The 13,536-nt window shown below is 42.4% G+C and overlaps 2 protein-coding genes across 4 annotated transcripts in view; one reads left to right on the top strand and one right to left on the bottom strand.

Moving 5' to 3' along the window:
• The window catches only part of DNAH1 (dynein axonemal heavy chain 1), a 110,199-nt gene that overhangs the window by 75,793 nt on the left and 20,870 nt on the right, over window positions 1-13,536 (top strand). For both annotated transcript variants that reach the window (XM_053377517.1, XM_053377519.1), the window contains exons 52-55: window positions 560-731; window positions 1,042-1,233; window positions 3,043-3,153; window positions 4,213-4,398. In XM_053377517.1, the coding sequence (XP_053233492.1) occupies window positions 560-731; window positions 1,042-1,233; window positions 3,043-3,153; window positions 4,213-4,398 (661 nt within the window). The remainder of the gene's footprint in view (window positions 1-559; window positions 732-1,041; window positions 1,234-3,042; window positions 3,154-4,212; window positions 4,399-13,536) is intronic.
• LOC128408192 (HAUS augmin-like complex subunit 3) lies at window positions 5,800-11,834 on the bottom strand. 2 transcript variants are annotated; one of them, XM_053377520.1, is made up of 5 exons: window positions 11,526-11,834; window positions 9,185-10,426; window positions 7,666-8,108; window positions 6,900-7,116; window positions 5,800-6,636 (listed from the first exon to the last, which is right to left on the bottom strand). In XM_053377520.1, the coding sequence occupies exons 2-5, from the start codon at window positions 10,406-10,408 to the stop codon at window positions 6,421-6,423; spliced, it is 2,100 nt and encodes a 699-aa protein (XP_053233495.1). In that variant the 5' UTR covers window positions 10,409-10,426; window positions 11,526-11,834; the 3' UTR covers window positions 5,800-6,420. The 2 variants fall into 2 exon arrangements, with proteins under 2 accessions (XP_053233495.1, XP_053233496.1); XM_053377521.1 differs by lacking the exon at window positions 11,526-11,834 and having other exon boundaries at window positions 9,185-10,731.

Raw genomic sequence — 13,536 nt, 5'->3', positions numbered from 1 at the left:
GTTTTTTTTTTTCTTCACTCCTATTTTCCGTACCCTTGAGGTTTGATGTGACTTTTTCAGTTATATTTTGGCTAATAGTCTTATAGCTGTGCTATAAATCTTCAAAATAAATATCCATGCATTTTGAACGCTGTATCCATAGGAGCCATGAAGTTGTGTTGCCCACAATTCTTAGACAGATCAAAGTGTTCAATTACAAAGCGTAGTACCTATTCCTTCAGGAATAACAGCACATACCATAGTTACAGCCTTTAGTTCCAATACACATGTAGAAGAGATCTGTAGGGCACCTAATTTGAATGTCAACATTTGGGATGATTGCCTTGTGGAAACCTTAATGAGTATAAAGGCTTTGCTGGTGAAGTGGGAATTCTCCATCCCCAGTGGTTTAGTGTAATATATTAGTATAAATTTTAATTGTGGTTTTCTGAATGTGCCTAGCATGGCCTTTGCTGTTAAAAGAATTCCCCGCAGTACATCCAAACTGGAGATATTTGACTTAGTTGAAGTCTATTCTAATAAGGTTTTTCTCATTCTTTACTGCTTCCTCATTCTCCAGTCCTATTGGAGAGGTATTCCGAGCACGGCTCAGACAGTTCCCATCTCTGGTGAACTGCTGTACCATTGACTGGTTTAATGAGTGGCCTGCAGAAGCCCTGGAGTCTGTTGCTGCTTCCTTTTTCAATGAGATCCCAGATACTGATGCCACCCCTGAAATTATACAGGGAATGGTAAGTGACCTCTCTAAAACATGCTCACAACCGCTGATTTTACATATGTGCAAGGAGAAACATGAAAAAGAGAGCAGCTATCTAATAATTGAATGTTTCGTTATTAGAATTCATATTGTATGAGTCCCTGCTAGTGTTTCGAATAGCTGTCACTTCTCCAATTGGTCCCTGTGTTTCAAGGAAATACTCATTTCATAAATATTAGCATTACACATTTTGTGCATCTTGCATGTAGCACATTTCATAGTCATTCTCTGCCTTCATTCTGTTGAGAAACCTCTTTCCAACGTCTGTTTCCTCCCCCTTATAGATTGAGATGTGTGTAGAAATCCATCAGAGCGTAGCACTTAAGTGCAAGGTGTATCTGGCAGAATTGGCAAGGCATAATTATGTCACTCCCAAAAGCTACCTGGAGCTGCTCGGCATCTTCACCACCTTGATAGGTGCAAAAAAGCAGGAGCTCAAAGTTGCCAAAACCAGGATGAAGAGTGGATTGGACAAGGTGAGTTGCTTTAGTCTTGGGGTTCTATCACATATGTTGAAGACCAATTTCTCCTTTTCAGCAAAGCACATCATGAAAGGTTCCCTCCACCACCACACACTAATAAGTTTGGAATATCAGCTTGGGCCTGATGTATAGTGTGTCACTGTGCTGATTACTTGCAAAAGCATTGTCATTGCTTGTGAAAGTCAATGTTTGGAAGCCTCCTGTAGAGAAACTATCAATATTAGGTAAAAAGTGGTCTGGGATAATGGGAGTTGTAGTTCTGTAACATCTGGAGGGCCGCAGGCTCCCCATCTCTGAGATGCATAGTATTCAAGTCTTGATGGTAATCTACCAAATAGCTGTTCAAACTGTCAGAGTTACTAATTCGTGCTAAGAAGACAGTGATATATACATGCAAGTTTCCAGCTTTTATGTACAGGGCAATAACATCCAAAGTGGTTAGTTTATGATAAGTCATTTAGTGGACATTCCTTTCAAACCTGTTGGTCCATAAGGGTTTGAAATTCCAACAGAAACATGTTGATTGGCTGAAGGGAATATTACACCAGGCTCAGGACTGTAGGAAGGTCAGTCTTCAGTAAATTCAGTGAGGGAATTCAGAAGGAAGCCTAGAGAGAGAACCCGAAGCTGCCCCAGCTGGCAGCTGATGAAGAGTGAGAGGTCAACCTGGAAGGCTCTAGATGCTCAACACAGAGGGTGCCTGTATGACTATAACTGGAATAACACTACCAAAGTAAGACTAAAGAATAATTTAACATGTAAAAATATAAATCTGAAAAACACCCAGAATAAAATCCAGCAGAATAAAATATCTGAAAAACACTCAGAATAAAATTCAGCATGCAGCCTTCATATTTTAAGACAGTGATCAGATCAATTAACATGCATTTTCCAAAAAGCCTCAGACAGATATGTTTTTCTTGCCGACTGAAAACTGATTTGCCTAATTATATTTATTTATATAAGGAAAATGCTATGTCACTGGTGTTAATTACCTCGAATCATTATACACCCAAATATCATTAGTGAAAGTCAATGTATCTGTATTTGGGTGTGAGCAAAGACTTGCCTTACCCAAAGTGATGCCCTCTAGATATTGCTGAACCCTCAACTCCCATCAGCTTCTGCCAGCATGGCCAATGGTCAGGGATGCTGAGAGTTGAAGGGCACCAACTTGGGAAGGTTGGCGTACACTCTTTTCTTCACTGTGTAAATGTGTAAGGCTATAAAAGAGAGAAAGAGGGAATGAAGATAAAGCCACATATATTGATGTTCTCTTTTCCTTTACTGAGTGCAGTTCACGCTGGTCTTATGTGAAACTGAGACTTTTAGTAGCACATTATACTTTATATTTAAAAAAACAAAACCCACAACCTGAAACAAGCTTCGGGCATATAGTGCTACTCTTAGGAAATGCTGCCAGTTTTCATGCAGAAAAGTGGCAGCATGGAATAACAACAAAGAAAAAGCAATGGTAAAATAATGTTTTAAAAGATGGCTGAGCCAAGTAAAAGTTAAGCAATTTTAATACTATTGATTTTGGTGGGGAATTGAGCACCTGCGTAGAACTCTGACACTGAATTAACTGTGGCTTGGGCTGGATTGTGCTCTAGAATTTGATTAATAGAAGAGACTTTCCAGTGGAGCCCAGAATAAACAACAGGTTCTCTTTTCAAGCAGTTTGAAGCTACTTCTGAGGCTTTTCCTTTACTATCTGTACTGTTTTCAGCGTTGTAGCAACAGATTATTTTCCTCTTTGCTAGACACGTTCAATATGAGAATGACTTTCCCCTCCATTTCTAGCTTTTGCGAACGGCAGAAGATGTAGCAAAAATGCAGGAAGAGCTAGAATTAGCACGCCCCCTGCTGGCTGAGGCTGCCCAAGACACACTGGTAACCATGGAACAGATACAGGTATGCAGCGGACCTCCAGACACTGTTGCAAAAGAGGCAGATGGGGAAAGAACCTGATCATTGGACTTTGTGCTGATACTTTGCCTTGTTAGCTTTAAGTTGGAGAAAGGGAGACCAATGTTGCATCTCTGCCTTGTTTTCACACAATACAAGTCCTACAATCAAAATACAGTGGTACCTCAGGTTACATATGCTTCAGGTTACATACGCTTCAGGTTACAGATTCTGCTAACCCAGAAATAGTGCTTCAGGTTAAGAACTTTGCTTCAGGATGAGAACAGTAATTGTGCTCCGGCGGCACGACAGTATCAGGAGGCCCCATTAGCTAAAGTGGTGCTTCAGGTTAAGAACAGTTTCAGGTTAAGTACGAACCTCTGGAACGAATTAAGTACTTAACCCGAGGTACTACTGTAATGGGGCAACACATTTGCCACAAGGACAGAAAACGTTTGTTGTTCTTTACTGCAAAAGGGGGTGCCATCTGGTCAGCCATATCTGCTCCTGGCTCTTTTGAGAAAAGCATGCCCCTTGGGTGGTGGGGGTGGGGGTGGTGGTTGTTGTGCTAGAATGTTTTAATGCTTTGGCAAACAATGAACTTATTAACACATCATGGTAAACCATAATTCATAGTTTACTGTGAATACACTAATCTTGCTTGCTTTTTTCCTTCCTGCAAGTGAGCAGGAGGAAAACAGACAAATCCCTGACTTAAAGTTTCATGTCAATAAGTGCTCATGGTTTGCTTCACTCCAAACAAACACTGATCTCTTGTCAAAGTTTTCCTTTGGCTTAAAGTGGGCTTGGGGCTTTTTTTCGGGGTGGGGTGGGGAGTGTAACAAGCCACAATCCTGTATTCAGATGTAATCCTAAAAGAACTGTTGTGGTTTGTCCCCGTCCCCCCGTGTGCTAGTGAGAGCTACCGTATGTATTTAGGGCTAGCCATTAACTATGGCTTACCATGGCAGGCAGACTGGGTCTCTGACTGATGCAGAAAAGGTGCTTCTAATCTAGCCAGTCCTGAAAGCATTTATGATTCCAAATACCTTTGTGCTGCTGCAGGTAGACACAGCTGTAGCAGAAGAAACACGGAATGCTGTGCAGGCAGAGGAAATGAAAGCCAAAGTCAAAGCTCAGACCGCTCAGGCTATTGCTGATGATGCACAGAAGGACCTGGCAGAAGCCCTGCCTGCCCTGGATGCTGCCCTTGCCAGCTTGAGGAACCTCAACAAAAATGATGTTACAGAGGTAACACAGTTGAGAAAGAAGCTTTTAACAATACTTTCAACAAGAACACTAGTTATCCCGTCTGTGCTTTACCATGGATACAGGTTCAATAGTAACACCCCCTAAACACCCCACCCATTCTGATTTTCAAACTTTTTTTCCTTGTGAGTTGCAGCAGCTTACTCCTTTTGATGACTGTCCCTGAAGAGGAATAATCTAATCCTTTTCAGCCAAAGGTATGTAGTGCCTTTGGGTAGTGCACACTGGCAGAGGGGTCATATCCAATGTGCACGCTCTCTCACCCACATCCCAGCCATCACATACATAGACATGTAGATGCATATACACAGATCAAACATTGCCTCTCGCTCATCAAATGATAAATCTGATGAGGAGGGATGAAAAGCAGTCTGCACCTGCCGGAGAGGCTGAAATGATGGGTATCAGCATCCCTCTACCATCTTAACTCTTTGGACTCGAATGGTTTTATAGTAATGTTAGCATTTAGCTTCATTTTACTAGATGAGATGAGAAAGGGAAGTAAAAGCATAGTTCACATCACACAGCACAATCCTATTTGTGTCATTTCAGAAGTTAGTCCTATTGAATTCAAAGGCCAACTCCCTTTTGAATAGATTATTGAGCCACTGCAAAGCTTCCTAGCTGGGAAGAATATTGACAGCTGCTGAATACAAGCAGAAAATGAGTGCTACAGATCCTTGTCTTGTTTTCTGTTCACTGACATTTGAAGGTACATGCTGGGTTACTACCTACTATTATCTGGTACTTCCAGAAAATTTAGAGGGACTATTGTCAATTATGTCCCCCCTTTTCAAGGACTGTTCCAAGAGTTGGGTTTATTTAGCCAGCTGTCAATTTGACTGATGTTGTAGTCAGTGCCTAGAGATGATCTTAAGAGTAGAGTCATATGGAGGTTTTTTAATTCTCTAGGTGTGTATTTTTGCTACGCATGTGAAGACTTATTGTTAGTTGGTGCCCATCCCGACAAGTAGCTCATCTGTATTGTCAGGTGGTAGCATCAAGTCACCAAAAGCGCTGTATAGGTGTATTCAGATATGTGCAATATCTTTTAGTATGTCTTAAATGCATAGTGGAAAATGCAGTTATATTGAGCTACTGGTGTATGAAAAGAGAGCCCTCCATAACCTTACTTCATAATTCTGGAAACAAAATTATATTGTAACTTATGATAAAATGTGTGGATCCTGTTGCCAATGAAATTATCTAAAAATAGGCTTCTATAATAAGTGAGTATGACCAGTTTCCACCAGGATTCTGCAATGCGTGTCACCATATCCTATTTGAAAGGTAAAGGGAGAATGTGTTTCAATAATTATATTACAACATCAGCATGTTTCTAGGCTAGTTGGTATAGCCCTTTGCCTAAAAAAATAGTTAAAATTAAAGTGAACATTACTTTTATTAGCATATTTCAGTGAGTTGTTTTCAATATAAAACAAGCAACATGCTTGAAACTGTTACACATTATATTTTCAACCATGGAGCTTTTTGTATTGCCACAATTTAAGACAGCAAAAAATGGACCCTGACCATTAAACAAAACATTCTTGATCGTGCAGCCATGTTCTTCTTTCATCCCAGTTTTTTGAATAACATCAGTAATTGAGATAGAAAAATAGGTAGACAATAAATATGCAGGCAAGCAGAAAATGGCAGCGCCCCATCTTAGAAGTATGCACTGTAGCTTTTAGTTTTAACCAACATCTCAGCCCACCCATCCATCACTACTTCCATCACTTTACTCAGACTCTGAAGGGAAAAAACAGACTGTAGTTTAAGAGCCTTTTTTACCAAGTCATTGTAGGGAAGAAACACTGTATATGGAATTAGATCCAAATCTGTCTATTTTACAAAGGGAACATAGCAATGTAAGCTTTCATGAACAGGATTCTCCCTAAGGAGACTTTCCATTCAGTCTAGATGAAGATAAGATGTGAGTACCTTCAAGCAAGCTGGAGGACTATTTTCTACTGAACCACTCTCATGGGACTATACCGACACCTAAGAAAATGCCAGGGTCTGTTTCTCAGCTTCTTGCACCAGCTCCTTCAGCTGTTCTGGGTTAGTGAAGAAATGCATGTAGAGGCTGCGCTCAGTTTGCTGAAAGTGACTCCGCAGGGATTTTTGCTTGGCCTTCACATCACTCAAGGTGTCCATTAGCATTTGGTAGAGTTTGGCTTGTGTGGTGTAAAGCTGCTCCAGAGGTTCTTCTAGTCCCTGTAGAAAACAGGTGTCAAAACAAATAGGGGTTCAGAAGCAGCAGCAGCACATATTTCTCCAATTTTTCATCATTTAGAAGTTTCACAGGGAGGGAAGTTTGCTACTTAAGGAGGACCAGGAGTCCCAAGAGTACAATACTTAATGGTGTAGCAAAAGCAAAGATCATTGTGTGCTGTTAATTTGGTCTATTCTTGTGATTATTAATAGTATAGCAAGAAAAAGAAGATTCACACACATGATGGGCTACAGCTTTTGCTTACCTGAGCACGAAGCATTAGCTGGTTGCAGTCACCATACATCAAACAGTGAAGTACCTCATTGTCAGACTCCAGTTTAGGAAGCTGAGAGTGTGGTGTGGCCAGCTGCACTTTGAGCATCCTGAGCTCCTGGCATAACCGGGAGCCCCAGCCTGCCAAGGCCCCATAGGCATGGAAGAGTTGCTTATCTTGACTGTGCCTGTTTAGCATCTCCCACAGCCTAAGGAGGAAAGGAATACATAAGACGCATCCATCAATTAGAAGCTTTGGGAAATTGTATCCATGACAGTTCTTGGCCTTGTACCAGTGAGAAAAGAGAGAGATTCATATACTTTGAAAATGGCTGCGCTATAGATGACTAGAGTGACTATAGAACTGTGCTAGGATGCTATCTCATTTCTTGTCGATCTGCTGCTGTGAGAGAATTTTGAGTATTTAAAAGACTCAACCCGAGTCAGACTTGATGGTTGTTTAGCTGAATTAACAATTAGGAGTTTATCTGTTGATTCATCTCAAAGTGGTTTAAATCTACTGCATTAAATGACTATGGCTCTTTTCCAACATTCATTCAAGTGTGCTGCATAAAAGAAATGGGCGAGAAGGGCCTAGCATATTTGATCTTCAATAGGTTATGCTTCATTTTAGTCACATACCAGCTTATTTTTCTTTTCTAATGAGCCCCATTTCCACCCTAAGGAAGTATTTCCTTGTTTCTAACATTTGCAGCCATTTGATACCTTTCCCCTGCAATAACTCTTCTGATCTTTACCTTAACATGGTGAGATCACTGGGGTCTATCAGAGTCCGTGGGCATTGCTTAATGGAGAACCTTGAATCGTCAAAGCAGGCTTGCCATTCCTGTAATTTAGCATGTGATTCATTCGAGGTAGTCACCATCCCCTCCAGTTGGGTCTTCATCTGTTGCAGATTCTTCTGCTCATGCATCAGCAAGAGCCCCAGCAGCTCCAGATGGCTCCACTGGACCATCATTTGGCCAGCAGCTTGTTCTTGCATTGATACAAGATGACCAAGTCTCCTGGTTTCCAAAGTGAGTTCCCCACATACTACAGGCAAGCGAAGGAGGCTGGCACTGGTCTGGAGCAAAGGGACAAGTTTTTTGGTTTTTGCCTGTCTAACCTCCCTTTGGAGGATACACAACTGCTCCTGGAAAGTGGCTCTACGAAGATACAGTTCTCCTTTCTTTTCCTCCACCTGTAGAAGAGAAGGACATTAAATTTCACATCCCCCTGCAGTTCTTGAAGGCCTCTACGAACTTTGCAAGAAAAACCACCAGTTTTGTTGGCAAGTATTCTCCTAACCCATGGGACTCTAACTAAAATACTATTGGGAATGACATCATGGTACTCTCCCTATATCTAAACCCATATATCTTGTTAAAAGTAACTCAGAAAACTGAGAACAATGCAGAACACAATACAAATAGCTTAGGACTAGATTGGTCCAGAGGACCTGTTAAGTTCTGATTTTCTGAGCCTAGATATCCAATGATTATATCAGCTTTCTTTATAAAGCTTAGCAGTCAAGAGTCCATAAAGTGGGAGATAAAAATTTACTCAAAACATGGGGCAAAAGTATTCTTTTTGTCTGTGTTTGCAGCATAGTTAATACATAATATACAGCTTACATATAAATAAGATGTCACTTAAATATGAACGTTGCAAGGGGATTTTTGCTGTCACCCCAATCTATTCGTTTTTTACTTCATGGTTGAGAACATGTTGGATACAGACTTTAAGTGAAAAACTGCATGTTGCTTTTACTTTTCTCTCCTTCCCTGCCGCACTTCCTAATGTTTCTTTTATTTTCATTCATCCCCAGCAAGGGATTTCTTTGTTGCTCTAGAGAAACTGCTTTCACCACCACCACCACTCATTTGTTTCCTCTTCACCAGAAGCATGTCCCTTATCCCAAACCTGCCAGTTTCAGCCTTCAGGAATGTCCTCTATTTCCACAAAATTGTAATGTACACGGGTTGGCTCTTGGTGGATGGATACAGTCAGAGGTGGACAGAATCAAACACCAGCTCTGTTGAATGCAGAGCCAATCAGGGGCTTGCATGACAAAAAGAGTGCATTCACTACAGGTGAAAAATGTCTAGTGGTTCAAACCTATTCACCAAGTGCAACAGGTGAATTAGAGTCTCACTCTTTTATTATTCGTATCTCTCTCTCTCAATGCATTTCTGTGTTGCAGAGACTATTGTATTACAGGTGCTTACTGTCATTTACTAAACCCTGTTTGTTTAAGCCAGGAAGCTAGTGACCTACCTTGTTCTCTTTAGCAGCCTTGAGGGCCTTTCCTGCCCATTTCAAGGTATATGAAATTCCTTTAATGTTTGCAGAGGTCACAAGTGCCTTTCCCTGACTGCACATGTAAGCCAATGCCATGCGCTCCAGTTCTTCCTGATAGCTGCTCAGCTTGTCATCTTTGGCATGCTCCATTTCAGCAGCTTCTCCCCGCATCTTCAACCCTCCTTGACAACCATCCTGAACGGTTCTGAAGTTCTCACTTTCCATTCGGTCCGTTTCTTGCAGCAAAGCTTTACAAGTAAACTCTGGCTCGTTCTTATTGCCCAGCTGCCCCTTGGGGAGAACTTGACTTTTCAGCATGTCATATGTCGTTTTGTGACCTTCAGAATCATCATTGCAGATTGTACTCTTACTATCTAGCAGCACTTTCTGAGCTCGTCTTTCCATAGACCCTGTATCCAGTTTTTCCCAAGAGTCTCCCTGCCCCCTTTTCACCAGAACTGTTTGATCAGCTTCCACATCGCTGACAACATCTGGCAAGACCTTTGGTGAGAATCCCAATAAAGCCTTTGAGACTTTTTCTTCCAATTCGAGGCAGTGTTCCAGGTCCGCTGCTGCCATTGAGGCTTCCTGCCGCTTGCTTGCAGGCTTCCTGTGCCATTGCATCAGCTCCTTTACTTTCTTACAGGCTTGGCTGAGAGCATCATTGCTCTGAAAGTTCTCTGGCTCTAGCCGCAGGTGTGCCTTCTTCAGCTCCCGGCTTGCTTTCTCTTTCTTCTCAGCTGAATGAGAGAGCTCCCGCTTCAAGCTGGCTAGGCGAATTTGGAGCTTGGTGCGCCGCATTACCCGACAGGCGCATTGGCTCTTCAGCATCTGCACCTCTTGTTCAAGTGTCTCGAGAGGCAAGGTGTCGTTCTCCTGCATAGCACACCTGAGCTGAGAGGCTTGGCGGCAGGTCTTCAACACCTGTTCCAGTGCTTCACCTTCCAGAACAGGCTTCCCGGAAATGACCAGTTTCTCATAGGCCTCCAGTTCTGTAGAACTGGATACATTCTCCTCCCCCACTATGTTGCAGAAAGACTCAAGAAACTGTTCTGTCTCAGGACAATCAAAGAGCCAGTCAAAGTCTTTCTCCTGAAGATCATCTGCCTTGGGATAAACAAATTTCAGGGTCTCCACAAACTCACTTCCTCTGTCAACTGTATCCAGGAGGAAAACTCTGGAGCGTCTCCGTGAGAGCATGTTCTGGTTCTTCGAACCCTGGAGGGAGCAGATGCAATTTGCTTATTAAAATGCAGGGAGGTCTCCCTTGTGCCTACCTATGCTATCATTGCACAAGTAAGACGTTTAATAGAGGTGTGCACCAACCATAAGATTTTGACTTGTATCTTCCGCTTTGGGAAGCAGCCCAGTCTTTTTTGGAGTCACTCCATCTTTCCAGCTTGACTCATTTGGGGGGGGATCAAATTCATTCTACTAAAAACAAAGCTCTGCTTTTCCTACATTCAGTAATGGAAAATCTAAACGTGGCTATAATTTTTTCTCATTTCACAGAATTTGATGAAATTTGCAGATATAGGAGCCCTCCTAGGGTTGATTGAGTCTGCCAAATTGTATGCAGATACATTCCGGGGGTGGGGTGGGGGATTGTACAAAGAGCCTGTTACCCAGCAGAGAACCCACGCAAGTAAGCAGACAGGCTTCTCCTTCCAACTCACAGAGAGATCGTTGGGGGATACAGAATCTTTCCCCTGGGAAAGAATGCAGCACTCATTTTGAAAAGCAGCATGGGGGGCACTCAATTCTACAGAGGAACTTGGGACTTTAAGGAGTCTCCAGTCAGTCTGATTCAAGCATGTGAAAACCTTACCCAAATCACCCCTATTTGTCTCATTAATTTGGGATGTACACAGAGCTGATGCACACCCCTAATATCGGTTGTCTGAATTCTACACCTTGAGAATTTTAGTGTTTTCTCCATGCATTTGGGTGTTAAAATAGTTTTTATCTTGAAAGCATGCAGATAATAATTGGTTAAATCTTATAATATAAAGGAGGATCAAGCAGGATTGCTCATGGTCAGGGAAAAGTTTCAGGGCCATACATAAATACTTGTTCTGCCCTTTGGATACTATCCCCCAGCTTCTTCACACAGAGACCACAACCACCCTGGAGCAATCCTGTGAGCCAAGTGATTCACTTTGCATTTTTCTTTGCATCAACATCATTGCAGGATGTTGGACTAAATGACCCTCGGGGTCCTTTCCAACTCAGCAATTCTGTGATCAAAACCCCACTGGTGCAGTAGCAAAACAACAATGCATGTAGTCTTTTTTTTTTGTCACTCTTTGTAACTTACCTCTGTAACCCTGGGAGCAAACTGTAGCCTGGAGTTCTCTTATACCTATTTCTGCAGAAACCAGCAGGGGGAACTTTTCACAGCACAAAGATCAAGTATTAGCGGCTGCTAATTGTCCTGATTGTAAACTGCTGTGTTAAAGCTATATCGGAAGCCAATTGACAAATTAGTACGATTAGTTTCTATCCATTATTGTACTCCTATATCCTGTAGCTGCCTTTTGTATTGATCATCACTGCCTTCCTGTCTGTACAATTTCTGCTCATGGGTGGCAATGCAATGAAAGCCCATCAGCTCTAGTATGCTCAGTACTTTCCCAGCACTGTAGCCCTACTGATACATAATAGGGGAGCTCATCCCATTGCATTCCAAAAAGACATTCTTGAGATTCTTCTCTTGCATGCATACCTACCTAGCCATCTGATGGCAAACACTGGGACACTTCAGCCATTATTTGCATCAGGTGGTTTTATCCATAATTGAATGCACACTTACCCGAAAGTAAATTTAGTGGAGCTTCCAAGTATACATACATACATACATTGACACAGAGGTAGTATGACAATAATCTAAACCGGGGAAAGTTCAAGCACAAATGTTCTTTTCTCATTCAGTGTGGTTCTGACATTGAGTGACAACTTGCAAACATGAAACCATCTTCAAAGATCTGACAACAGGGACAGTTTTCATATAATGCCAAGCACAATATTGTTCACTCATAAAGCTTTGAGTGACTAAGGCTCACTGTCCTAACCTCAATTACCTGGGAGTAAGCCCCATGGAATTCAACAGGGCTTACTTCTGAGTAGACATGGTTAAGATTGTGCCATAAATTAGGCAACACTAAGTGATCTAGACCAGATGTGAGAAACCATTAGCCATGCTTGCTGGGGCTGATGGGAGCTGTAGTTCAGCATCATCTGAACAGCCAAAGGTTCCTCATACTTGAGCTCAACAAAGAAGGTCAGGGCCTTCATGCTTAATGGATATGCAGAAGAGAGAATTTGAAAGGGTTACCTGCTGAAAAAGAAGACTGGGCACCTTTAATAGTTATGTAGGAGGACTTTCAGCTGGTGTTGCTTATATTATATGCTGCAGCTGCTAACATCCCTCTTTACCATAGCTATTAAAGGTTTGGGAACTTTGTCTTTTTTAACTGGCCATCCTGGGATTTGGACACTTACTGCTCTTCATGTCCTGAAATTCTCTTTTCTACACTATGAATGGTTTTTGAACCCAGTCTTCCTTTTTCCTCATGCCACTAGGCATGTGTAAAGGTAAAGGGACCCCGACAATTAAGTCCAGTCACAGACGACTCTGGGGTTGCGGCACTCATCTCGCTTTACTGGCCGAGGGAGCCGGCAAACGCCTGCAGACAGCTTCCGGGTCATGTGGCCAGCATGACTCTGGCAAACCAGAGCAGCGCACGGAAACACTGTTTACCTTCCCGCCAGAGCGGTACTTATTTATCTACTTGCACTTTGAGGTGCTTTCGAACTGTTAGGTTGGCAGGAGCAGGGACCGAGCAACGGGAGCTCACCCCATCATGGGGATTCGAACCGCCAACCTTCTGATCAGCAAGCCCTAGGGTCAGTGGTTTAGACCACAGCGCCACCCATGTCCCACAGTGCCACCCGCTGTGTAAATCATGTGTAAATCAAACCTAAGGAGGTGGTGTTTCAAACCTGAAGAAGCAGCCATATTCAGCGTGGCTATTGTCTCTCTAAGAACCACACCTTCAAAACTACTGCATTTAAACATGCCACTGGCTAGTACTCAGCAAGCCTATCCTGTCTGCTTGTGCAGTGGAACTTGTCCCCTTCTCCCCCCGCATTTGCACACACTCCATGCCCCTTCCAATTCTGCTTCATGGGGTTGGGAAACCCCTAGAATAGATTTAAGGGGTGCATAGCAGGGAGGAGAAAAAATTCAATTGCACAAGCAGAAATCCTTAAGCTGACAGAATGTTCACTCAGTGGTACTTTGGATTCTATCCTTTTCACTAGTCTCA

The sequence above is a fragment of the Podarcis raffonei genome, chromosome 2, assembly GCF_027172205.1.
Source record: "Podarcis raffonei isolate rPodRaf1 chromosome 2, rPodRaf1.pri, whole genome shotgun sequence".
Classification (NCBI taxonomy): domain Eukaryota; kingdom Metazoa; phylum Chordata; class Lepidosauria; order Squamata; family Lacertidae; genus Podarcis; species Podarcis raffonei.
Note: the sequence above shows the minus strand (reverse complement) of the source record. Positions and strands in the feature narration are given on the sequence as shown.